The following is a 27,226-nucleotide window of genomic DNA, read 5'->3' as shown; positions in this document are numbered from 1 at the left end:
CTGCCGGAGAGGTGTGGCCTATAATTATATGCCACAAGGACGATAAACAAATGCCACACACGCACACTTACACTCGCAGTAGTTGTATATCCAAAGTCCACTGGCAACTGGCAAGTTCTTTGGATACTTGAGACAAATTACCAACAGGACACTGCAGCCACGGGAGCCCCCAATTAAATGCCTGGATCTCCCTGGGATCTCTGGGATTCGCAGGCAGCCGCTTAAGTTTTGGCACTAAACTTTATCGGCAGCAACAGAATATGGATTTAAATTACTTAACAGACATGCTCGGAAGTTTGCCAGCCCACAAAACCGGCGCACTTAAAGTTTAAGCCTGGCTGGGAATGAATATATATGTGTGTCTGTGTGTATAAGGATGGTTGGTTGGTTGGCTGGCCGGTCGAGTGGGTGGTTGAGTGGGTGACTGGGTGGCTCAGAACTTTGCCTGCCGCAAAACCAGGGCCCCAAGTTGAGCCACCACCATCCGCCGTTGCTGTTTCGAAATCAATATGAAACAAACTCTGTCAAAACTGGCCACAACCACCGCTGCTCCTGCTCCTCCAGCTCGTCCTGATCCTCATCCTGCTCATCCTGGCATTGCGGCGGCTGCTTTCAAAGAGCTGCTTATTAAAATTTTTGCCAGCTGCCCACAAAACCAGCCAGAGCAAGCCATCAAGTCTGCAAGATTGAGACCCATTAAGTAGTCGTCATCTGCATGACATTACATGCCGCAATCCACGTATTACAAGCCGCACACTCGCACAGTCGAAATCAATTTCAGTCCCGGGTATCGGGTATTAAAAGAGCTTTGGGCCCCCATATCACTCACTCCCCCCACTTTGCAACAGGGGGACGACATATTTATTGAATTCAATATGCGAGTGTACAAAGCGTGAGAATATTGAGAATATATAGTATACCAAGCACACACACGAATGTGGGATGGTATGGTATGGGGGCATTTGCCTGCAACTTCATTGCGAGTTATACGAGTCCTTCTCGCAGCGCCTTTTGCCAGGCTCATGATTTATTACAGTCTAATGCATATTTTGTGGCTGCAGGAGGACCAAGCACTGCGCACTCGAGCTACAGAGAGAGAAAATAGCCTATACTAGGAAAATAATAACCCAATCCAGAAAATTTTATAGAAGGTATTTACTTAAACAAGGTTTTCGGAGGAAAGTGATATAAATTTAACTTTCTTTATTACTTAAAATATTACCTATATTAGGATAAACCAGTTCTTATTCAGAATTTTATTGAGATCCTTACTAAAAATATAGCTTTTCCTTATATTTACCAATTTATAGAAATTTCTATCTTTAAAATTTTGAACTTCAAATAATTTTCATAACAATTTAAACCGTTCTTATGGAGAATTTTCGATACCCTCGATACCCAATCAATAGAATTTTCAATCTTTGGTATTTTTTACAATTTTCCTAAAGAATCTATTTATCTCAGTGCATCTGGCATCCACGAGCCATGAGCTATTTGTGCGCCCCTCAGTGATCAATTGTAATTTTCTTTCGAATGCAAATATCCCGAAGAGCGAGATGGCTGCCATCCTTGCTGGGCTTATTTGTTTTGGCCAGAGCAATAGAATATATTATTTGATATATTGCAAATCGCATGTACTTTGAAAGAATTGCATCAATAACACATGTTTGTTGTGGCTCCACTGGCGTAGTCGGTGATAATTTGATTGGGTCCTAATCAGAGATGCTGGGCCGTCCATGTCCGGCGACCCCCCTTTTGGAGGGCCCAGAGACGCCCCTGGGGTCTGGAGATGGACTCTAATTTGATATGTATATTGAGTGGACCATACACACCATACATATCGAAGTGTCTCTGTGCGCCTTTTGGTTTATTGAGCTGTTGATACTCGCACTTAAATGTGGAAATTTCTGGGGAAAACCAAACATCAGCAAAGTGTGTTCTGGCCTCAATTTACGGGCTAGCCAAACTGAATGAAATCCCCCAGAGCTTTAACCTAACAAGGATGGGAAAAAGTGAGGAAAAACAAGAGGACTGAAAATAAAGTAAACACGAAATCACAAACCAGCCATTCAGTAGTCCCCAGAAAAAGCAGCAGAATATAATATTGCATAGGAAATCTACATAAAATGGAATGAAGCCATCGAAGGCGTCAGCTGGCCATTGTCCTTGATTTAGTCGGTCGGCACAGGGCAGACATAATTTTTAACAGCTGTAAAATAATGCCGCCACAAATATAAATAAATGCCGGTCCCGAATTAAATCAAACTATGCCCCAGCGGGGTCAAAAAAAAAGGAGGGGGACTACACTTTCTGAAGACCGAGGCTCCAAACTTGGAGACGCGTAAATGCCGTTTTCTCTCATTCAATTTGCATTTCGGGGCGCATTTATTTATTCAAATTGTCCGGCCCCACTTTGCATACATTTGGGGACACTGGGACCTTCACACTGGCCATTTCTAATGTGCTTTCTCCTCTCTGTTTATATGAAACCATTCCAGTGCCGCCGAGGATTCATCACATTAGCACCGGCGGACATTTGCAAGTCAAGAAGGGCTCGTCGGTGCGCATCGAGTGCTCGGCCACGGGTAATCCAATGCCAAATGTGACCTGGAGCCGCAAGAATAATATTTTGCCCAACGGTAAGATTGTGTGAAAATTCATAGAAGACTGTGTTGCGCAGTTCAAGGATAAAAAAGGACACCCAAACAAAAAGCAAAAAAACCAAGCCAACCACGCAAATTAAAATCATAAAGAGCAACAAAGGAACGGAGCAGCGAAAAAGTAAATGAATACAGTCGTAAAAGAAACTTTAAACAATTTCCATAAAAATGGAAAGTCAAAGAAATTATATTTTCTGCCCCGGAGAAAACGCTTTGCTCGTTCTTTATTATTAAATAAAATGCTCAGTCTGCCGGCAAAATCGCAGTGTGTGAATGTGGTTTGGTTTCTTCGCCGTTGTTTGGTGGCCATTATCCATTGGCCAGGGGCCAAGCCGCGGTGAAGAGAATGGAGGAGCCTTTGGACTCCGGCCGGACATCACTGTCACGTTGATTCCCCGTAATTGGCTCTGTCATTTCTTGGGCTGCGGACACTTGGCCATCCAGACTTTGGACCTCCTCCTCTGGATGGGAGGATGGAAGGATGGCGGCCTTATTGAGTTGCATTTTTCATGCGGTTTTCCGCGACTTTCCCCCTTTTTCCCCATTGCAGGCGAGGAGAAGCTCCACTCGCACGTCCTCTCCATCGAGAATGTGGACCGGCACAAGGGCGGCGTCTACATATGCACTGCCAACAATCGCGTGGGCCAGCCCGCTTCCAGCCAGGTCGTGCTCCATGTCCTGTGTAAGTATGCCACCCAAAACCCACCGCAGTTCCCTGTTTGAACACTCGCAAAATAAATTAGTAAGAAATAGGGGAAAAAAAGAAAAATAGTTATAGAATAAAATATAAAATATTTTTTTACATTTTATAGCATTTTATGTAGGTATACAAATAGATTGCTCCCTCTATTAACTTTTTATTTTAAAGTAAAGCTACTTTTTTTTAAGCAATTAAACGAACCAATAGAAAAATACACTATTCAAGTCACAAAGAATTTAATATTGTTTCAAATTGGTTGTTCTGTTTGCACTTATTTTTTCAAAGGCTTTGACAAATGTAGTGTAACTAAAATCCAATAAATTCTACAAAAATATATTTGAAATTCTTATTTTATATTTAGATTTTATTTTTATTTTTCCTAAATTTAAATTGTGAAGGAATGCATTATTTTAAAGCTTTTGTATAGTTAAAATATTTTTTATTTGTATTTCAAAATTTAAAGTTTAAAACCTTTCTTCCACACTAATTACAATTTCGCACTCCGTTTTCATTTCCCAGTGTAGACACACAATGGCAGCGAAACGAATTAATTTTTTCCGAGCGCCACTGTGCCACGGAGTTCGCCTGTCAGTCCAATTTATGTCAAATCTGATTTCGATTTCGAACGGGTATTGACTTTTAACGCTCTCCCGTCCGCTCTCACATGCATTCGAGTAGATGATGGAGGTTGGGCATGGGGTTAAGGGGTTAAGGGTCGCCCGCCAGCCCCCGCCAGAAAAAAGGGGAATGCTTTTATTACATTTACACACTTACCGACATTTATTGGTTGGCTGGCAATTATTGAAATGCCTGGCGGGGAATCGTACTCCCGCTCGTTCGTTCTGACATTTATTAAGAATTTATATGTATAATTTTGATGGGCGTCGGACTCGGTTACCATTACCCAACCCCACTCGAGGGTCATTACATGTGCTAATTACGTGGCTCCCAACTCTATTTACACTTTTCGATACCATTTGGCTGGCGGGGCCATTGGGCCATTGATTTTTGCGCTGAATGTTCGCTGCCATTCCGTGAGACAGGACAATGTTCATGTTATTAACTAATTTCTTAACGTTCTTTCTCCTTCTCCTCTCTTACTTTCTTTTTTTTTTGTATTTTCCCCCCAGTTTCGCCGGAAATCTCCGTGGAGCGTCCCGTGGTCTTCTCGGGCGAAGGGCACGAGGCCACGCTGGTCTGCATCGTCCACGGCGAAACACAGCCTGAGGTATGTTTTAATTAAATTTCATACATAAATTTTCATTATCGCGCTTGCTCACTTGGAAACACGTACAGCAGACCACACGCCCCCGCAGCGGATGCCACAGATATAAAGATACACAGACGGACAGATCCCGATGCCCATATAGAGAGAGTGAGATTGGTCCATGGGTACACATCTATCCCATAGATTTAGACATCTTGGCGAGTCCATTGTTTAACTGAAAGCCGAAAGCAGATGCCTGCTGTCTGCTGCCGCCATCACGCATTAATTAAAAGTCTACAAAGGCAAATTGAAGTGCAATACAAAGTGCAGATGGGAGATAAAGGGACGCAGGACGCAGGACTCGGGACTCGGGACGCAGGACGAAAAAGAAAAGGCGCCGGGCATAATTTTAATCAAACATCGCTCACAAAAAGCCCAAGCCCGAGCGAGTGAGAGCCAGCATGTCCTCGATGTCCTTGTCGTCCTGTTGCCCATTGCATTTTCGTATATCCAGTTTTTCTGCAGTAATTTCAACTTCACTTTTAGCCCGGCTCGCACTCTCCACTTTCTCCCCATCTCTGGTGTTTATTTTTGTGCTCTGCGCCTTTTGTCGACATTTAAATTAATACGCTCGGCTATAATTCAAAGTAAAATTGCGGAAGTTGCCAAAGCGGAAGTGAGAAGCGGCGGGCTACCAAAAAAAAAAAAAAGAGCACAAGAGAAATGCCAAAGAACCGAAAAGAAAACCCAAAATGACATGGCGCACACACAGGCGAGAAGAGCAGAGCGGAAATGGAGGGATTGGGATATACTAGGGTGATCCTCTCTATGGGAGGCAGATCTTAACTATCATTATTACTAAAATATATTCTATATTTTGAATTATAATAATAGTTCAATATGGTTTAACATATCTCCCAAAAATGTTGTACTACATTTTTAGACTCCTTTGCTTTTTAGTTTAAAATAATAGGTATATCTAAAGCTTAAATAGTTACTGAGAATACGAATGCGGAACCACCAAAAAATCCAAGTCATTAGCCTTAAACCCCATCTATTTTTACACTCCGCTTCTTATGCCTGCCGAATAATGGATTGCAAGACCTTAATTTCCTCAAAAAGTACCCGGATCCACCCTAATGTACACAGACGAAAGCCGAATAATGACTTGCAACCGCAAATGTCAATCCTTAAAATTATACAGCTCCCGTTTCATTTCACTTTGTTTCGTTTCATTTTGGCCCGATTCGTGGTAAGTCCGTCAGCGGCTCTTTGGCCCGTTCCACGAATTTTCCGACAGCGCATTAAGTTTTTATGCTATTTAATTTTCCACATTTTCATTTTCATTTTTTTTTTGGCCCCTCGTTTTGTGGCCGCAAAGAGTTGACTGCTTTTCCAGCGAACAGCAGCGTAACTATTTATTTGCCAGCTAGCTGCTGCTTTTTATTTGCTCTGTCCGACACATTTCATTATGGTCGTGGACCCTTAACCCCCCGGCTGCGACCCCTTAACCCCTATGCGGGCCAGCGTCAACGTCAACGCCTCCTGCTTTGCATTGTGCATGCCATCATCGCCAGTTGACGGAGCTGTGGGCGGTTAAAAGCGGGCAGGGGGGCGTGGCATTTAGTAGTCTTTGAGAATGGCATTTCCGCATGCAATTTTTACATTTGCCTTCCTCGCAGTTCGTCATTTCCCTCCTCATTCACTTAATTTTTCATTTTTGTTTAAGTTTTCCTTTATTTTGTTTTTGTATCCCTGTGGCTAAGTGTATACAATTTAACGCTTCCTTTTCGGCTGGTTTTTCGGGGTATTTCTTTTTTAACGAGCCTGTAAAGCTCTTGAAACCCGTCTACTCCATATAAAAATTTTCAAGTGTGCCACACAGACGTGAGAGTTTCAGATTTTTTTTTTTGATTAGCTGTTGGAATTTTTGTTGTTTCTGTTTCATAGCCCTTAAATGTTAATTAAGGAACTCATTGGCATGTAAACCATCCAGAGGTCAAAGGTTTAATTAGCGTGCTAAAAGGCGAAAGTTGGCAAATATCTGTGGCATGCCACAGTGCCTGTAATTACGGTTAAAAATCTGTTGCATAGAATTTCACTTCCATTACTAAGAGGGGAGGGGGTGGGAATTTGAGAGCCAGAACAAAGGTGAAAATGATGGGCTACCAATGAACTAATGAGTCCTGGATGCGAATAATAGTAATATCCTGCGGCCGCCCGATGTGCATCATTGTTCATATTGTTCTGATGCATCGCGTGCAATTTTAATTATGTCTTGTCAACGATGAGCAGGCATTTCGCAGCGTAAAAACCGCAAACTATGCCACACGGGGGCAGCATATTAATTATTTAGCACGCATTGAAGGGCTCTACATGTATGGTATATACATATATATAGATTGATATGCACACTCACATTGCCAGACAGACAGTGGCACTTATGTGCATATTTACATATTAATTACGCATTGCACCACAAGCCCAAGTCTGGCATATTCATAATCCATTGATATTGTCGATTTGTTGCATAATGAATATCATAAACATGCTCTAAGCTGTGTCTGTGGGGGGAGTTGAGCCCCCTGAATCCCCCTGAATCCCCCACTAAACAGCCCATCCCCCCACGAAGGCAACAAAGTCATTAGAGCAATTGTCATTAACATGAGCGACGGCAATGGGACAACATCATTATCAACGTCATCGGGCGGCAGTATTGTCAACGATGTTGTCGCCGTCATCGATGTCGGACGCATTAAACATGCAGCAGCATTTGACAGAGCCATCAACGTCAGCAGCTAACAGCATTAATGGGCGTCCGTTTGGACAGCCCCTGTTCCCTATTACGCCCACACACCACCCTAGGACCACCCTAGGGCCACCCACTGCCATAACCCACACCATCCACTTCCTAAACAAGGACCCTTGATGAGCTTTCATCGCTCATCACTCGGCGAGTGGTAGTGGGAAAGAGATATTGCAGCCATGCCGCTACTATGGCTTTTAATTATTTTGCAAATTAATTTCCAAATTGGTAATTTTCTTCACATTTACACACACACATCGCATCGCATCGCACGTAATGGGTTTTTGTGCCCGGGTGAAGGACTGCAAGTTGGCCTATTGGCCCGCTCCGAAATGAGATGTTTAGATGGCACAAAATTGCCAGATAATTAGAGGATTCGTCGGTCTGGAAATTACTTGCCGGGGAAAAGCGTTGCAAAAACTACTTGATATACACATTTTAAGTGGTAATTATTCGGGTTTGTGATGAGGAAGTTGGTGGGGGTTTTAGGGATAAGCCAGTCCTATCCCAACATATTTTATTTTATATAATAACGTAAATTTTATGATCCATATTTGATCAAATTACAAGTATTCGCTGAATTAAAACCAAACATTTTTTAGGCTATACATTTTATAAAATTAAATATAAAGATTTTTCGATTATAAAAATATTATAAATTATAAAAACTTTATGTTCATATATGATCATATTACAAACGTTATGAAAGATATGTGCAGGCCCTTTTTCATTGGGTATATTTCACCCTTTTGAAATTGAACAATGGTTCACAAAGCTCTCTGTGAGGAAACCTTTAAAACATCCTTTAAAATTGGTTACAGCACACTCGAATATCAAACGTTTCATAAACCTTCCCATTTAACTCTGTGCATCATATAAAATAATGATATATTAAACGTCGAGAAGTTTGAAGTGGTCGCCCAATTACAGACTTAATAACACAGTAGGCCGGCACTCTAAACTGCTGTTGAACTAGTGTAATTAATTACGGCAAAGTTATTTATTGTCATTATCTAATTTCTATTAGCTTTTCCCAGGGCGGCAACTTTGGGGAGCAGCTGTTGGCCCTGGCCAATTGGTGTAGGCAGCAACTTAAGTCAAACTGTGGCCATTAACAGCGACACCAGTGGAAAAAAAAGAAAGGAAAAGAAAGAAGAAAGCGATTCCTGTGCCACACGCAATATTTCCCATGTGCGTGCTGGCGTGCCAACGCGGCGTATGCGTAATTCCCACATGCCTCTTGCAATTATTTGTTGGAGCGTTTTCACTTGGCAGCTGAGCTGCCAGCCATCTAACAACACTCTTCCTTTGGCAATTTCCTGTGCTGTGCCAGCTGAAAGGAGGTATTGCATAATAGATTGCCAGACGGAACGGAAGGAAAAAGGGAACTGGGAGCCCAAGATTCGCAGGATTCCCAGTATTCGCAGGATTCGGTAGCAGGAAAAGCACCCCGGCACGCATTCTCCTTTCTCCACTTTCCACTTTCTTCTTCCTTTCTTTTTGGCTGATTAGTGTTGATTGGTATTTCTCGCTCTGCTGCTCATCAATGCTAATTTCTTGCCGCTTCTTCGTCTCATTTCGCTTTTGTTTTCTCTCGGCCAGCTTCAAAGTTGGCCAAAGTTCTTGTTTCCAATCGATACGATACAATTCGATTCATTTCCTTTCTCCTATTCACGTGCCGGCGAAAGCATTTGAAAATGAAGCGCAAGTGCAGAAGATTGATTGGCGCAACATTTGCCTGGATCTACTTATTAATGAAGTGCACACAGGGCGGCCAATCAATTGCCGCATCCGTGGGGCAATTAATTCAGTTAGCTGGGGAAAAGCTGATGGTTTTGTGGCAGGGGGTTTTGGGGGGAAAATATTAAATAAAATAATTTCTGCCTATTTTTCTGCCACGTCAACACTTATGCCTCGTTACGAGCGGCGTCAGGATGATTTTCCCGGCTGATCCAGGAAAATGGGGGCCCCAAAACCATACCAAACATGGCCAAAACTAGAGCTTAAATCAAGGGAAAAGCGTAAAATCAACAGCACACCCATGGCCAGTCGGCTAGAAACAAAAGGCATGGAAAACGCAAACATCAACAATTCGGACAAATAACGGGCATGGGCAAAAAACATTTATGGCACGCCGGCATAACTGTAACTGTCGGAAAATGGGTGGAGTGTGCCTGTGTGTGTGGGGAAAATATGACAACACATATGCACTGCTGACAGCCATTTTAATGGAATATGCGGCAAGCACCGCCGGCGTTAACTAATCTAGCCAAATAGGAGCAAATAAATACCAGACTTGAAAATAGAAATGCCATAGATAGCAGGCTACTATTCCTATCTCTCATATTTTTCCCCTCCGATACTTTTATTTGTTTTAATATGTGTGCAAGGACTGGAGATTGGATTTTGGTATGTGCGTCATGCCAACGAGCACCTGCTGCTTTTGGATTGCCCCGCACTACTGCCCGCATCCCCTGTTAATTCGTGCGTTGTGTCCTTGCTTATCTGCCGACTACAGCCCGTATCCGGCCGTATCCTGCCGCATCCTGCCGCATCCTGGCGTATCCTGGGGTATCCTGTCTGCGAGCTGTCATCGTGGCGACTCGCGCTCCCCATTCATTTACAAAACACGCACGGTCCTCTGTTGGATAGTTGGCATCGGGTCCTTTTTTCGAGGATATATGTTTGCACAGGATTCGTCGAGAATTCCGCACTTGACACACAAAACATGTTTTCGAAAACGGGTCTGGGTCTGGGTCTGGGGAAAATATGTGTAGCAAACAAATAGGGACAAACAATGCCGAATCCAAGATGACTTGGTGAATGGGGCCAAACGAAAAAATCTGATGGGAAATCAATAATCATCGAAGGAGCGGCAGGGGGCACGTCGGTCTGGTTTTCAATTTCAACAGGAATTACGCTTAATTGACGCTCAAGTGACAGCCGCACGAAGTGGCAGTGGAAGTACTCTTCTCGCCGCAAATCGTCTTAACTTTTGCCCCCACCGGTGACCCCAACTACCGCTTTCTCTCTCTATATATCTCGACCACAGACCTTAACAAACCTGAGATTCTCAGGTGCACAAAACGCAATCACGCACACATCGCTTACTCTGGAACTCTGTTAACTCGTGCTCGCCTCGATTGACCAAGTTTTCAATTATTTACAGGTAATTTGGTTCAAAGACACCATGCAATTGGATACCACCGAGCGGCACATCATGGAGACGCGGGGCTCGCGGCACACCCTGATTATACGCAAAGTGCATCCGCAGGACTTTGGCAACTACTCCTGTGTGGCCGAGAATCAGCTGGGAAAGGCACGCAAGACCCTGCAGTTGAGCGGAAAACCGAACGTAGCCGTTTTTAATTCACCGCCAATCAGTCAGTACAAGGACAGGTAAGATTTCGATTCGGAAGTGGGGATGGCATGGGTATATACTATATAAGGATTGCGAGTTAGAGCCACGTCCGAGGCCACGACAATGCCTGAGTGGTTCGCCTAATTACGAGTGCATTGGCGGTACCACGACTTAGTAACTGAGCATAAAATGCAAAATCCGTAACAAATGTCAGGTATTCCGGACCTGATTGGACATTAGACCCTGCCCCCCTTGATGATGATGATGCACTGGGTAACTTTATTAGATTAATTTCGTTGACTGACAACTGGTAACTGGCTGATGGACAGACAGACAGACAGACCGACAGACAAACGGACAACTCTCGGGGCCGCCAGTGCGTATACGTAACGTAACGTATGAAACTTTTAATTGGATTAGCTGTCATCAAACACACGCACACTGGCGCACACACTCTGGCCTCATAAGTGGGCAGACAAAGGCATAGATATAGGGAAAGGTATAGGGAACCCAGCCAAGCGACAAACAAGCCAACATCTCACGTCACACCACTCGAATGAAATGGCAGTAGAAAGTAGAAAGTAGGGATAGACATGGATAGACCGACAGCTAGATAGCTTGGCACTGGTTTTTTTCAACAGAGGAGTGGGGCCAAAGAACACCTTTCAATAATTCAAATCGAAGGGAATCCAATAATCTGTTGAAAACATTTCGCAGGAAAAAAACTGAGATAGCCATCATAATTTGGAGCAGAGCTGCCAAGAGTGGGAAAGCCATATTGCGCATACGCCCCGTTAACGCAACTTTGCAAAAAGCAACTAACCGAACATTTTGGCCATGTCAACTTTTGCGCTGATTTCATTTCGTTTCATTTGGTTTCATGATTCGCTGGCGGAAACTGCTGCCGGCAATTAAGCTACCAAAAAGCCCGAATCGGGCATACAAAGTACGCCAAAAAGTGTTTTTCTGGTTCCCAAAATACCCCAGATCCCTTCGCAACCAATCGTCTGGCGCCAGTCGCCGGCTCTTCAATTGTTAATAATCATTTTTATTGCTTGCGTTAGTTTTATGCTATATGCGAAAACTTTTCTGATTGGCGTTTTATGTTTTTATTGTGCCCAGGACTTGAAGTTATTAGTTCGCATGGCCCAATAATCGTACAGAATAGATGGAGGGCGAAAACAAATAAAGGCCTGCGCTGGGATAGAAAACAGGAAGCCAAGGGATGCCAATGCTGATTAACATTCAAATTGTGTGCCGACTTTATCGCAAAGCAATGAACTAGCGCCCTTTGTAATGGTAAAGAAAGCATTGCGACATTGGAAGTGTGGGGGTCCCTAATTAGTTGTTTACTTGAAGAGCTCCATTGGATCGAAGTGGAGTAGCCATAAATAACTTTGGCCATCAGCTACAGCGGCGACTAATGAGCTGCTCCGTCTTTAAAGCATGCTTTTTCTCCCCCTCTTCGGGGCTGATGAACCTTTAAGCCAAGCGGGGGGCAATGGCCAAAAATGCAGTTTACTCACCCTCCATCTCCTCGTCGAGCTTCCTAATCACGGCACAATGCACCCAGCTGGGGTCGGGGGTCGGTCATATAACTTCATTTACACTTGAGCTGAGAATGTGGCAGGACTGTTGGCTTTTCGGTTGAATGGACGCATTGTGCGAACCCGGGAACCGGGATGCGAGGTGGCTTCATGATGGCTGAGATGGGGGGCAGCTGGGCAAACAAGGAGCCAATAACAAAAGGCGAGGGCGGGCATTATGTTAAGACTGCAGTAACAGCAAACGACGGACTCGAAGACCGAACAACAAAGCTGCTGGCTGGCTCATACGCAGTATCTTAACCCAGCCATTGTCGTCAGCCATTGATTACGTTGTTGTTGTCACTCGGGAGGTCCTTTTCCCCAGCAGGGAGCTCCCCTTCCCTGATCCTTCTTAGCTATTCTTGGTCCTGCTGACGTGACTGCCGGCTGCGTGTTGGCCTTAACTGCAGCAGCAGCAGCAGCAGCCAGGGCTCTCAATGGAGAATTTAACAATTACATATTGATTGCCAGCGCCTCGGAATAAATCCCCCGCCAACTGTTGCACGCGAAAAACTTTGCGATAACCCCGAGCTGACTAACTCCGTGGAAAAACCCCCTCTTACCCACTTTCCACTTTCAGATACAACATCTCCTGGGCCGTCGACTCGCACTCGCCCATCGAGGAGTACAAGCTGTCCTTCCGCAAGTTGCCGCAAGGACACGAGGTCGTTGGCAATGCCATCGACTCGCCCTCCTCCTCCAACTCGATGCTGATGTCCTCCTCCTCCTCCTCGTCCCAGATGTACGGCTCGGGCTCCGGGCTACACGGCCATCGGATTGGCAGCAACATGGGCGGACTGTCCGGATTGTCTGGCAGTGGCAGCTACTCCGGCTACGGCAACGTGATGCACTGGGGCCACAACGACTGGCGCAACGTCGTCCTGCCGGCCGTTCCCGTTTCGCACCACTACGCGCAGGGCATGAGCTACATGGTGCGCGGCCTGGATCCCGACCAGCACTACGAGGCCACCGTGCAGTCCAGGTGAGACCGGGAAGGGTGCCGAATTATAGAGGCAAAACTTCCACGGGGATTTGAGGGGATTGGAATGGTTGCACAGTGGTTAAAAGAGCAGAAGAAATGCTAGAAAGTAACTATGTTCCAACTTTTTTGAGATCATTAATATTTTTAAAGATTAGAAAAACCTTTTTTTAATGGTGTCTAAAAGAATGCAATGCAGAATCCAGTACTCTTTCTAATTGAAAAATATCGTTGCATACTTTTAGACGCTTTTATAAATTAATCAAAAACTTTACAATCTGTTGAGTAAAACTTTTTTAATATATTTCAAAGTCTTTAAATTAGGAACTCTTATAAAAAAGAGACCTTTTGGATCTGTAGAATAAATAAACTTAAAAACTTTTATAAGTAGAGATTTTGTGTCATAAAGTAACCATATAAGGTTATCATAAATATGGTTAAAAGCAGTACTTCGGTTTTTAATTGATCCGATTAAAATGTAGATTTAAGGCATGGATATTTCCCTAAACTACGACTTAGTAATTCCACTGTACAATCCAACTGAGTAACCAGCCTGGTTGCTAATTTGACCACTCGAGATATTATTTATAGTCGCCTAGCGGGGGAGCTGTCATCATTAGCAATCATTTGCATATTAATACCGGTAATGCTCCTGAGCTGCATAATTAATACGGCACACGGTTATCGATTTCAGGAATCGTTACGGATGGAGCGATTTGACCAACAGTTTTGTCTTCTCCACATCATCGAATGGTGAGTACCAGTACCAACAGTTCCATTGTGTAAACAGTACAGCATCCTTTGCACCGGACTAACATAAAAATACCCTAACAGAAGATTACACAAAAGTCCATGTACCAATTGATTGGTGAAAATACTCCAATCTTTTAGGGTATTACCACCTCGGCGAGCCGTGGGTCAATTGAATCCCATTTGCTTGTATGCTTTCCGTTGCCGGCTGCATGCATAATAATTTGGTATTATGCGCTGCTTTCGCCGATAATCCACAAAAATCACAATCAAGCTGCAGCACGCAAACACAAAGCCAAGCCATAAAAATAGCAAAAAAAAAAATATGTACATGGCGAATCGCTTTGTATCGCAGCCTGAGGAGAAAATATGTTCAAGCTGTCATAACTTAATGCAGTTAAATTTATTGCTGAAGCGGGCTCAGTGAGGCGTGAAGTGAACACGTCGCTTTCTCGTTTGTTTTCCCAGCGAGAATTTCCGCAGTCATTTCACATTCACACTTAAAGTCCACCTTGCACATGCACAGCATGTCTGTTTATCAAACACAATTTTTAGTGCACTCACGGGTAGAAAGCGCAGCTTAATGAGTTCTTTGAGCAGTGATCAGTGTCATTAAAGAAACCATAAACTACCTTAGAGGATCTGCCACGAATCACTAGAATATCATTAAAATATAAAGAAACTATTAGCTACTAAGTTAAAAGCATACTTTAGGGGATTGAATTGGTATCAGCCATATATCATTATATCTTTTAAGTTACCATACAGCATACTAAAGGATCTTCCACGAATCATTAGAACATCATTTAAATATAAAGAAACCATTAGCTTCTATGTTTTAAGCATTCATCAGGATTTGGGGATTGAGTTGGGATCAGCCATATATCATTGTCTTATTTAAGATACCATACAGTAGTTCTTCTACGAATCATTAGAATAATGATACCTAACTAATTTCAAAGAAGTGTTGCATACTTAACGGGTTTCAGTTGTAGTAGTAGTAGCAAAGTATTTATGGTATTGTAAAGTCAAGCAATATAAAATCTATATAAATATTTAATGCAATTGTAGACAGTATTATTACTTTAACCAATTAAATTTGAATAGGTTTGCTTTTCCCATAATATACCTGAATAAATACATGAAGTCCACCACTATTCAAATATCAAGTATACGCCCCGCTGGCTGTTACTTTGACTGTCGGCTGACAAATTAGCGGCTGAGGGAATCTGCATGTGTGTGCATAACTAATTGATGGCACAGTCTTGGCTCTGCATAATGAGGGTTAAAAATCAAATACGAGCACAAGACACCGCTAATTGGATGTTGGCTAGCCCGGAAGTCCTGTCCCTGTGTAGTTCCTTCAAAGTCACCTTCGTCGCGGCAATAAATAAACAAAGATGCAGTGCGTCGATTGGCAACCAGGAGCAGGCTGGAACCAGAACCGACCATACCCCAGCCAGGTGGGTACATCTAAATGCGCACTCGAAATCCATTTATATGCAAAACTATTGTTGCGTTGCATACGGAATTTGTGTCGGGGTGAAAGCGAAGAAAGGCGAGATGGTGGTGGTGGCGGAGGTCTGCCAGCGTGAAATGTGGCGCGCGGAGAAAAGCGATTTTCCATGCAAATGACGCACATTTGGCGGCGCCGGCTCCCAGATCCGCTGTCTTTTGCCATCTTTTGGCTGCCACTGGCATGCGAAATGCATGCAAATGCAAATAGTGCACGGTTCAGTGCCGTTCCGTTGCCATTGCGGCTGTTGCAGTTACGCTGATGGGTCCTCTGGTTGGGATCCTGCTGCTCCTGCTCCTCCTGCTGCCTGGATCCCCTTTTCCTCAGCCAGTTCCCCCGACAAACAAACGCATAAATATGCAGTGGCAACAGCAATAAGAACAATAACAAAAGAAATATGCAATAAACACGCACATGGCGAGTGAGATATACTTCATACTTCCATACTCCGCAGAGGACAAAGCGAAGCGGTGAAAATTTAATAAAGCAAAACGTGAATGCCGCACTCGTTGACAAAAGGGCTCCTTTTGCTGCAGAAAAGCTATAGCTATCGATGTCGCAGGGTGCCGGCAGGACGTGTTGCTTTTGAGGGTCCTGCATCCTGCAGACATCCATCCGCGTATCCATGTATCCGCATAAGATGCTGGCACCACCAACTTCATTACGCGCCATTGAAATGCCATTCCCACGCAACACACGCATATACATAACATCGAATTGGAACTCCGTTCGGCGGCAATTTATGGCTGCGCTTTGTGCTAATGGAAATGACTTCATTATATTTTCGAAACGTAAACAATTTACGCAATTAGTGACCGAGCATGCGATGCAATAATAACCGCAGCAACAGGGGCAACAAGGTGCAATCGAGCAAAGCGGCAACTAATGAGCCCGGAGTGTCATAACAACGACTCTCGCACAATAACCGTAACACTAAAGGACGAGAATCGTCCTAGACTGCTATATAGTCCCGCACACACACACACACACAGGCAGAAAGACAGACAGAAATATCACCAGTTCATTTACCTGTGCCACAGCAGGTAAACGTGTCCTGGAAGTAGAGCAAGGTGGCTCCCCAGGACTCCTGGCCACTAAGAGAAAGAAAATGCCAATTGAGGGTTGTCTGCAGACTGCTGTTCGCATTTGGACCCCATTCGCCACGCATTTGAGATCCCCACATCCGTAGACACACTCAAGCTGCAAATGACTTTTGTGAAAACAAAAATAACCGAACTACTTTTGTTACATTCTAAAGCCAACGAGCAGCTCAACAAGTTACACTTAAATGGTTATTTTATTTGGAAAAACTATTATAATTACTGCGAAGACAGCCAACTGAGAACCATTTTGTTCTTTAAATGAAAGTACTCAACTGCATTTTACTAGTTCCCATTTTCCAAGGAAGCCATAGCAATACTAAATCTAAATGATAAGTTATTTAAATAAAAGTTAGTTTTACACTTAAAAAGTTTCCCTTCTTTGGTAGATTAATGCATATTAATCCACTTAAATAATTTCTAGTTTTATGAAATCATAAAAAAGTAATATCTTAAAAGCACAAATAAACAATTTATCCCCCAGTTTCAAAACATGGTGCTGAACTACCCGAAACAGAACCATTTGATTACCGCTTAGAGAGACAATTTATGCAGGACATTATGGGTCAGCTTAAGGAGCCCTTTGGGGCATATGAACTTCGATTTTCCTTGGCCATATTACCAACATTGCGAATGGCCTCCAAGTGCATTTAGTTTTTACGATTCCATTGTTTTTTCCTTGTGTTGCCATTGTCATAGCCCCAATGCGTAGATGTAACTGAATAAAAGGGGGTGGTTATAAGAATGGAATAGACTCCCAGCCCAGGTATGCAGCTATTTACATCATGGAGTTCAGTTATAGTAACGATGCCGAGGCACGCGGGCTCAGAGATCAGGGATCGGGGGTCGGGGGTCACATAGAGCAGCACATAGAGACATAAAAAATAATGCATTTTGTGCACGCGAAAAAATACTCGACATAAAGCAAAAAAGAAGTTAAATAAAATTACAACATAAAGTAAGGCAACGAGTGTTCAGTGCTCAGTCGGCGATGGTGTGGCAATGTTTGTGGGGCATTGTGGAGATGGGGCATGCGGCATGGGGCATGGGGCATTGGGCGGACGTTTGGCTGGATAGTAAGAAATATCAGAAAATGAAAGACTCGTTGAAAGTTGCGTAAAACTTGCTGAAACTGCCAACTGAGGAGCAGCAGCAATAACAGCAATACCAACAGCAACAGCAACAGCAACAAGGCATTCAAACGATGACAAAGTGGACCCTTACTGCATGTCCTTTAGAATGCGTCGGGGCAACGTCGCCGCTCCTGGCACTGAGCGTCTGCTCAAAAACTTTCAATTTACTCGTCCAAGTCGGCGACGGAGACGGCGGCCATCGTGTCCTCCAGCTGGAACCCAGAACCCAAACCCAAGCCCCCTTTTTTTCACAAGCCCCACCGCCGCCCCTGTGCGTTTGCAGCTTTTGTGTTGCCCCTGGGAATACTTTAGTCGAGGCCCCCACTGAACAACTGCAGCAGCGTCATCGCTTTTTGCGTTCCTCCATTTTTTTTTGTGCTTCTTTTTGTTTGCCTCCATGTAAGTTGCAAAGTTTGCGCGGGGCATATACGGCATTCGGGGGAAAATGGGGAAAAAATGGGAAAAACCTAAGAGAAAATGAGGCAAGAGCCGGCCGAAGTTTTGTAGTGGGGCATAGTGGCAGCATAACAAGCATAGTGGCACACACAGGCAAAAATAGCACCGCGCTGCTCTCGGTTGCAAGATGTGTAATGCGAATTCTCCACGTGAATGTTATGTTTATGTAAAGTGCAGGTCCCACAATGCCAACACCAAGGAGCTTTTGGAGGAGCCACAGACCCAGAGACAGACAGAAGACACTGTTGCTGAAGTTCCTGGCCACAAGTGCTGAGTGCTACCCATACAAAGCAATGTGCGACTGCATTGTATTACTTTGCCATAAGTATTCCAGCGCAGCTAAGCTTTAATCAGGGCTTTAAGGTCCAGTGAAACCCCATATCTAACCCCGAAAAAAAAAACACCATACCAGATATAATGGAGAGCCAAATCCGTGCGGTCAGCCGGCGACAAACGAGCCACTGCTGCACGTGGAGCATTGTTGAAATGTTGCCCTGCTGCTGGGCTGCCAACTTGAAAATCCGCGGTGAGGCAGCCGCTGCTTTTTGCGAATCCCTAATAAACTGGCATCGCAGCCCCGTGCAGAGCGGCCAATGCCAGAACCGTCATGTCACCTGTGCGAAAAATCGGATTTGCCTGCTGTACTTACGAGCACCAGCAACAAAAAAACACCAGGACAGCACAACAAGAGCCTTACACGGAGAAAAAACTAAGTCCCCAAAATTTTGAAAATTAAGAAAAAATCTTATGTTGCATTCTTATATAAAGAAAAATTATTTAAATATCATAGACAATCAAAATTTGTATAACAAAGAAGATTTTTTGATCGAAGTTTTGATAATACGTATTTAGTTAATTTAAAAAAAATTCAAAATATATATATAAAAATAATTATACAAGCTCTTGTTAAACATTTTAAGATATTAAAGATATATTTAAACTATTAAATTAGTTTTTATTCCAATTTTTAAAGAATAATTATCTAAAAATTAAGTAAACATAAACATAAATATACAAATTCTGTGAACAGAAGTGGGGTTTGAACTCCTACCACTAAGGGTTGATGAGATAGTCATTACATCTTAAAGAAACTTTATTCTGTTTTAAAGTTATATATCATCATATCTCTAAGAAACTGTTTTCTAGATTCTCCATTTAGATTTAATTTAGTTTATATATCTAGCAGCCCTTTTTTGTTGCTGTGTATCAGCAGTAGCCCAACAAATCCGCGTCTGTCCATGTCGATTGCATTCGGTCATTTGTATTTGTTGCCGCACCGCAATGCTATTACGTGAAAAGCGCGTGGAGGATGTGGGAGATGTGCAGAATGGTCAGGATGGTTGTGATGGTCGTGATGGTCGTGATGGTCGGGATGGTTGGGATGGTTGGGATGGTCGGGATGGGCACTCCATAGGGGGATGTGAAGGAGTCCAAAACCGGACAGGTGCCGAAAGCCGGACCCTCGCCACTGCGGCGACATCGATGGCGAGTGCGCGCTTATTTAGCTGCGCAAACGAGAAATCACAAGTGACGTTACGGTTTTGTGCCGCCAACCGCAAGCAATAAAAGTCGCCACGACAGCCGTATGGACGGCATGGCTGCAATGGTTCTATTGGTTCCAATGGGCAGGGGCCACATTAGCCAGTCGGCCACATGGTCACGAGTCCAGCTGCTCCAGCATCCTCTGTATCCACCATCCTCCATCCTGAATCTTCTCCAACATCACGGCTTGGTGGCCGCGTCTGTTTTCATTACAAAATTGCCGGCGTTAGCTGGCACCGCAATTGACAATTTGCTTTTATTTTATGTTGACAGTTGGGGAATTTATATGGTAATGCCGTAGGGAGTGCGAGTGTGCATTGCATTTGATCGCCGCCCGTCGGCCATTTTTCTTAGTCGCTTAACCGACCAGCCAACCAGCCAACCAGCCGGCCAACGACTAAACGGCCAAATGAATAGAGACATATGAGAGCGGGCTTGGGCCAGTTGAGATGCACTTGCACAGAAAAGGGGAAATGCATTTTGAACTTGATAAGAAAGTACTAATTTTAAGTAAGACTTCCTTCTGGAAAGGTCTTAACATTTCTTTTGATATATTTTGAGATATTTCTATGGGAGGTCTTATGACACTTGCTTGATTTTATACTTATCGACCGAACTTAATTTAAAATTTCACGGCAACCCAGACCGTTTATCACCATTTTATAAGTTTAAATACTAAGTAAACCATTTTTAAGTTACCATGACTTATTTAAAATATACTGTCAGTCCATCAAAAATAAAGCAGGTGTATTAGGGTCTTAACAAGATTTTTTGATAACTTTTATAATTTTTTTCTACGAATTTAAAAGGATTTTAATAAGATTTTCTGTTACAAGCAATTGTTTTTATTTTAAACAAGATATAACATTTATTTTAAGCTACCGTGTTGTTTTGCTGACTTCAATGGGTTATAAAAAGTTGAGTATGCCTTTCATATTTTAACTAGCCTATCATAAAAACACAAAAAAAACTGAATTTCGCTTCTGTGCAGAGTGTGCATTCAAGGCGGGAATTCGCCAAATGAAAGGTGTCATGTTTCGAGGCGTTGGCAGCCCAGATGCCTCGATAGATAAGCTGTCCCGGTTGCTGGCCAAACACGTGTGCAACATGCAACCTACATTGATACCACGTCCGGCATTTGGGGCTCCTTGTCCCCCCATCTCCTCTAGAAACCCCCATCCCAACGGTGGAGGAGCTGGAGAGTCCGGTTCTCCATGTTGGCTGTCTATTAAAAGTGTCAGCAATCACTGGGGGCGACCAGCATCGGCATCCTTTCTTGTTTGCCTGGGGGGGGGGGTTCAGTAGTTTGGAGGATCCACGAGATGTGATGTGTGGTGTGTGCTTTAGATATGTCGCTGCCCATTGGCTGGCAGCCCATCAAATATTTATAAGTTTTATTCGCCCGCAACTTGTGACAGTGCGGCAGATAAAGAAGTCGATGTCCCTGGCAGCCAGGACATTTCATTAAAATCGATGTGCGGATATATGATATATGTGAACGTATGCAGGAGGAGATCTGGGTGTGGATCCGCAGTTCTGTCCCTTCATTTACGGGTGTTTACAGAGTCAGGATTCGCCTTTGAAGAACGGCTCCCGGTGGCCAAATGCTCATTTGTCATTATTGACAGATGCTGCTCGTTGCCATTTTAATTGGCGGCCTTAACGAAATGAGCTGGCCGTCGTGGAGCCGGAATGCGTCGAATGACCTATGACCACCCAACGCCCACTTGATTGGCCATCTGCATCCGCATCCGCAGTCGCAATCCCAGTCGTCTGCGCAAAAGTAAATCCTCCTGATTGCAGATTGCACTTTAAGCGTTAATGATTTATTTACCCGCATGGATTTGATTTAAATATCGAGGAGGGAAGGGGTTCGGGATTTAATTTTAATACCAGCACCGTAGCATAGGCCTTGGCAATCCATATCCATCGCACTATCCCTACTTTCAACTCTATCCTAACTTTCAACGACTGCTCCACGTACTAATTGCAGATGGACCTGTCGATCTGTCAACCTTTTTGAATCACGGTCTGTCAGGTTAGTCTCGTCTCGCTCTAACTCTCTTTCTGTCTGCCATCTCTCTCTCTCTCTCTCTAACTCTCTATTTCTCTCTCTGTCTTACTCTGTATGCCTTTCTTTCTCTCTCACTCTTTGCATGTTTCCATCCTATCTGCATGAAACGTATTTATTTTTTAATACCTTGTACATACAGCTCAATATTTGCGCTAAGCCAGCCTGAATAAATGAAATACAGCAATATAATAATAAGAAAATAAAATCGGAAATAGACCAAATACGATATTTATATATATATATACACACGTTTGTCCGGGCAGTTTACCAACTATTTGGCGTGCCATTTCCGTTCCCATTTCAAAGCCCGATCAAGAACAGAAAACGAAATAGAAAAATCCCCCAAAACAAGTTTTAATGTGTGCCATTGAAAGTCCGTTTAGATGGCAGGTGTGTGCATGGGTGTGCGTGTTTATCCTGGAGAGGTGTATTTCATATATATATATCTATATACGTATATCCAATAGCCATTGAGTACATTTCAATCTGTTGACTTGCATGCTCGACCAATTTGTTTTACGACCATATAGCCAAATGAATATGGAAATGCACACATTCGTGTGTTGCGATATGTGATATGCGCTGGATATTTCGATTCCGATTTCTATGTACCATTCTATTTCTTTGTGCGGCCCTTTCGAGCGGATTAATAAAAGCGTATTGCATCCATCTTTATTGCAGATAACGAGATGAGGGATCTGAGCGTCACCTTCTACGGCAGCAGCGCCATAAACCGACAGAAACTGGGCCTTTTGGCCCTGAGTTCCGCCACTCTGGCTCTGAGCCTCCTGGTGGCCTAATTGCTTTCGATTTCGACCTGAGTTACGTTACGAATTTCACCGCCAATAGCAGTTTGATCTGAAACAGGAGGAGGGATACAGGAGATTGGTTACCGAGGCCACAGAGGTCCTGCACAACACTCTATAATCCTAAGAGATGATCCACATAGGCATAAGCGAGTACGAGTAATTACCACTACGATTTCTCATTGTTCGATTCAAATTTCTCAAGCAAAGTTTAGTGAATTAATCAAGAAAAGGAAATGAAAATGAATATGAAAAACGGAACCATACATTATACATGTAACAATCAATGTAAAAGAGCATGCAACTGTTCAAACTAGGACCCATAAAAAAACATACATTAAACATACACACTTTCACCTTCGCCGACCATTCCAGCACTCGAAAAAAAACCAGTGTACATAGATTTTATTGCATACTCCTAGGTATAAACTGCACCAAAGAATAGAGTCACTCGACGAGCGAAGAAAGGTAAATTTACATATAACTAGTACGTATGGAGGGCGTTAATGGTGACCACTGCCATTGATGATCCAGGGCTTAGTCACCCGGAGTAATTTGTAGCATTATGCGGATAGTTAATTTAATTAATACATAAATGCATAAACTAATTATCGGATACGCCACTGCCGCCAATGCACTTCATACCATGCGTTTTAGTCAAATTTCCCGATTAAACGACAGAGTCTAACTAATTTGCAGCATTCGAGACGCATTTTCAATGGCTTACTGTGGACAGCGTTTTCTAGCTTTTTGCAATTTGTATGTATGTAGCCGCTAAGTAGCTTAATTGACCGCATAAATGCAATTAAATTAGTCAGCAGACCTATTGATTTGGTATGTAAATTAATCCACACACACGAAAAAGGGGCAGCATATAGATGCTTCCATATGGCTATTGGATAACAATTAGAGTGTAAGTGTAAATAAACACGATTGATATGTGTAAGGCGGAATCGCAACAGTAATGTAGCAAGTAAACAAATAGTAATCCATATTTGCCGGGTTCAATCTCGTGGCCAAGGTTGTTTTTATGTAAATATATTGCACCACACAGTCATTCCAAATCTCATGATATATGTACTTACAGTTCGATACTCGTATTGTTGCTTCACAATGCACCCCGTATTATCCTTTTTGGCAATCCAAAGATATCGAAGGCCTGGCAGAGAACGCACCTTATATAGATGCAGTCGTCATAACACACATATGAGCTAGACGATAAGTGAATATTGTAATGAGATTAACGAAAACGACGCCTACATATAAATAAATGTATAGGAAAATAACAAAAAATATCTTTACTTGATTTCCAAATAAACTCAGCCATATACAAGATACGCATTCAGCTTTTCTAGAATTAACAATAAATGTGGTTAAAAAACCGAAACAAAAGGCAAAGGATAAATCTAGCATAGTACTATATGTGTAATTAATACTGCTGTCAAACGATTGGCCACACAAAGCGATAAGTGAATCACAGTAAATGTATAATTTGTGTTAATGTGAATGTAAATGGATGTGCAACAAGCGATACAATTAATATAGCAAAAGCAGCGCCAGCAGCAGATAATATTTAAATCCCCAAAAATTCAACCAACCAACCAAAATTCCCCCTACGATTCCCACTTAAAGTTGCTTTGGTCCGGCGACTGGAGCCCATCGATAAGTTAGCTAAATGATATGATGATAATGACGTCGGTACTCAGTATATATACACCTGAATATAGCGATTGAGCCGTTACTTGGATGTGTAATTTACAGCTTAGTTATAGTTATCTCATTTTGTTAAATGCAACAAATACCAAATCTACTTTAAAGTAATAACAATACTAACCTACACCAGAACATTTTCGGTATTGAATGTATATGTGACTAGAAACCGTATGTGTATGTATATTTGATTATTTTGTAAAATTTTTCAAAAACTATAAATAAAGTCTATATTACCATATAAATGTAAACCCAAGGCTTCTGACTACCTATTCTCTGTTTTTTCTCATAATTTATGCAGCCCCTTTTCAGAATGTATTTTTCCACTTTTGCCCGGCATAGTGGATAGTTTAGATGTGGATGTGGATTACCCTTCACAGGACGATGATGCTCATCAAGCACCCTTCTGCTTCGCATTCTCCTTCTCCTTGGAGACGTTGCAGAATAAACACAGATGCAGTTGCTGATGCAGATTCATACTCGGATTCAGATTCAGATTCAAATAGAGATGCAGCTGGCAAACGCGACTTGTAAAGGGTCGAGTCGAGGAGCCCGGCTCGTTGCGTAAATGCAAACTTGGTTTATTTTATTTACTTCATCCAGTTGTCATAGCCCAATGCAGCCGGCTCACCTTTTGTATGTTGCTCGGTGATGGCTGTGTAGACATTTAAGTGAGCCGGCAGAGATGACGACCCATCCAACCATCCAACTATCCAACCATTCACATCCTCATCCACCCATCCCCATCCCACATGATGGAATGGAAATGAAAATGGAAAAGTTTTCAGTTGCTGCCTCCCGAAACACATCCACATCCACATCCACTCGGCTGCCAGATTGGAGTAGCAATGGTTACACAAGCTCTGCTGGCAGCTCGAGGAAAAACTTTAAATGGAAAATTTGACAGACAGACATAACGGTATTTTAAATGCGATCCGAATCACACACATGCGTCCATCAGCAGCTTAGGCCAGGCGATACTATATATACTATACTACATATATCCCCCACTCTAGGTTTACCTATTCCAAGTCCGAGGAGAGTTTAAAGTGGGCTTTCTACTCCGAGTAAATTGAAAAGTTTAGCCGGCTAATGAAACACCCCGCCAGCCAGCCAGCAGCATTAAAGCGCATTTGTTAAATAACCTTTAAAAAATAAATATATATAATTTGGCCCGACAGCGGGAATGAAAAGAACAAATTCCAAGAGCTCATGCTGGCGGCAACCGGGGAAATTGCAAGGTGCAAATGGCATGAAATTACCGCAAAGAACTGGCGACCCGAAATGTCTTCCTTGTCCCGCTTCTTTTGGCCCCCAAAGTGAATGGAAAGTGAATGAGAACCAGTGAGTTTTTGGGGGGGTCTCGTGGCCCAAACAAAATCCAAAACAAGGCACCGAATCTTCCACACGTTCGCATGAATGTGCCATGTGGCCATGTGCGTGTGTGCACCTCATTTCCGGCCATTGTTTTCGGCCCGTACACGAGTCTCCTGCCTGCTGGGGCTGTCGTTCAGCCAGGTCCTGCTTCTGGTGCACTCGGAAAAATCTAAGGTCACTCGATGGGTCTAAAAGTATTTTTTGGCTAAGTTATCTTTAGCTTTTTCAGTAGCTTACCTGCTGTCCTTGGTTAATGGAACTCATCATTCAGGTTTGAAAGCCAATTGATTGGAAAATAAACTGAGACAAATTTGTTTTCGGAGGCGTATAAGGATTTAAATTTTAGATAAATACAACCTATTTTGTGTTTTTCCAATCGTTATTTGAACAAATCAAGGCCAACAGCTAGGAGACCGACTGTTCTGGGCAGCTTATGACCTAAGCTAACGATTTCCATCACTTTCCGGAAAATTTATTTTTTGCCCTGGCTTTGCATTTTTTTAAGTGGTGACCCATGATTTTTTGCAAAATTGGTCAAAAAAAAAATTTTAAGCTTTGAATGCCAAACGATTGGGAATTTAATTACGAGTTCAGCGAGGTATGACACTAGGTAATCGGACATTATTTGCCACCATAACGGCTGAAAAAATCAGCTTATTTAGGGCTACAAATAGAAATTCAAATTTTAGACAAAAATACCCTTTCTTTTTGAGGATTTTCATTCGTATTTTGGAAAATTTAAGGCCTACAGCTAAAAGGAAGACTGTTTTGAGCAGCCTATGACCTACGCTAACGATATCCATCACTTTTTGAAAAATTTATTTTTTGACCAGTTTTTTCATTTTTTAAGGGTTTACACATGATTTTTTGCCAAAAATGGCCAAAAATTAAAATTTTAAGCTTTGAATGCCCAACGATTGGGAATTAAATTACGAGTTCAGCGAGGTATGACACTATGTAATCGGACATTATTTGCCACTATGACGGCTGAAAAAAGCAGCTTTTTTAGGGCTAAAAATAGAAAGTTAAAATTTAGACCAAAATACCCTTTCTCTTTGAGGTTTTTCATTCGTAGTTTTGACAAATCAAGGCCCACAGCTACAAGACCGACTGTTATGAGTAGCTAATGACCTTAGCTAACTATGCCAATCACTTTCCGAAAAATTTATTTTTTGGTCAGATTTTTCATTTTTTAAGGGTTGACACATGATTTTTTGCCAAAAATTGCCAAAAAAAAATTTTAAGCTTCGAATGCCAAACGATTAAGAATTTAATTACGAGTTCAACGAGGTATGACACTTTGTAATCGGACAATTTTTGCCAGCGCAACGGCTGGAAAAAGCATCTTTTTTAGGGCTACAAATATAAATATAAATTTTAGACAAAAATACCCTTTCTTTTTGAGGTTTTTCATTCGTAGTTTGGACAAATCAAGGCCCACAGCTTAAAGGAAGACTGTTTTG

General features: G+C 42.7%; 1 protein-coding gene across 2 annotated transcripts in view; it reads left to right on the top strand.

Annotated features, from left to right (window-relative positions):
• The window catches only part of LOC108014433 (limbic system-associated membrane protein), a 131,196-nt gene extending 108,518 nt beyond the window's left edge, over positions 1 to 22,678 (top strand). Inside the window, exons 6-13 of one of the 2 annotated variants that reach the window (XM_036817419.3) lie at positions 2,499 to 2,639; positions 3,211 to 3,342; positions 4,491 to 4,588; positions 10,543 to 10,772; positions 12,901 to 13,302; positions 13,994 to 14,052; positions 21,790 to 21,834; positions 22,552 to 22,678. In XM_036817419.3, coding sequence (XP_036673314.3) covers positions 2,499 to 2,639; positions 3,211 to 3,342; positions 4,491 to 4,588; positions 10,543 to 10,772; positions 12,901 to 13,302; positions 13,994 to 14,052; positions 21,790 to 21,834; positions 22,552 to 22,670 — 1,226 coding nt within the window. In that variant the 3' untranslated portion in view covers positions 22,671 to 22,678. The remainder of the gene's footprint in view (positions 1 to 2,498; positions 2,640 to 3,210; positions 3,343 to 4,490; positions 4,589 to 10,542; positions 10,773 to 12,900; positions 13,303 to 13,993; positions 14,053 to 21,789; positions 21,835 to 22,551) is intronic. The other variant, XM_036817420.3, reaches the window with a different exon arrangement.
• The last annotated feature ends 4,548 nt before the right edge of the window (positions 22,679 to 27,226 follow it).

The sequence above is a fragment of the Drosophila suzukii genome, chromosome 3, assembly GCF_043229965.1.
Source record: "Drosophila suzukii chromosome 3, CBGP_Dsuzu_IsoJpt1.0, whole genome shotgun sequence".
NCBI classification, from domain to species: domain Eukaryota; kingdom Metazoa; phylum Arthropoda; class Insecta; order Diptera; family Drosophilidae; genus Drosophila; species Drosophila suzukii.
Note: the sequence above shows the minus strand (reverse complement) of the source record. Positions and strands in the feature narration are given on the sequence as shown.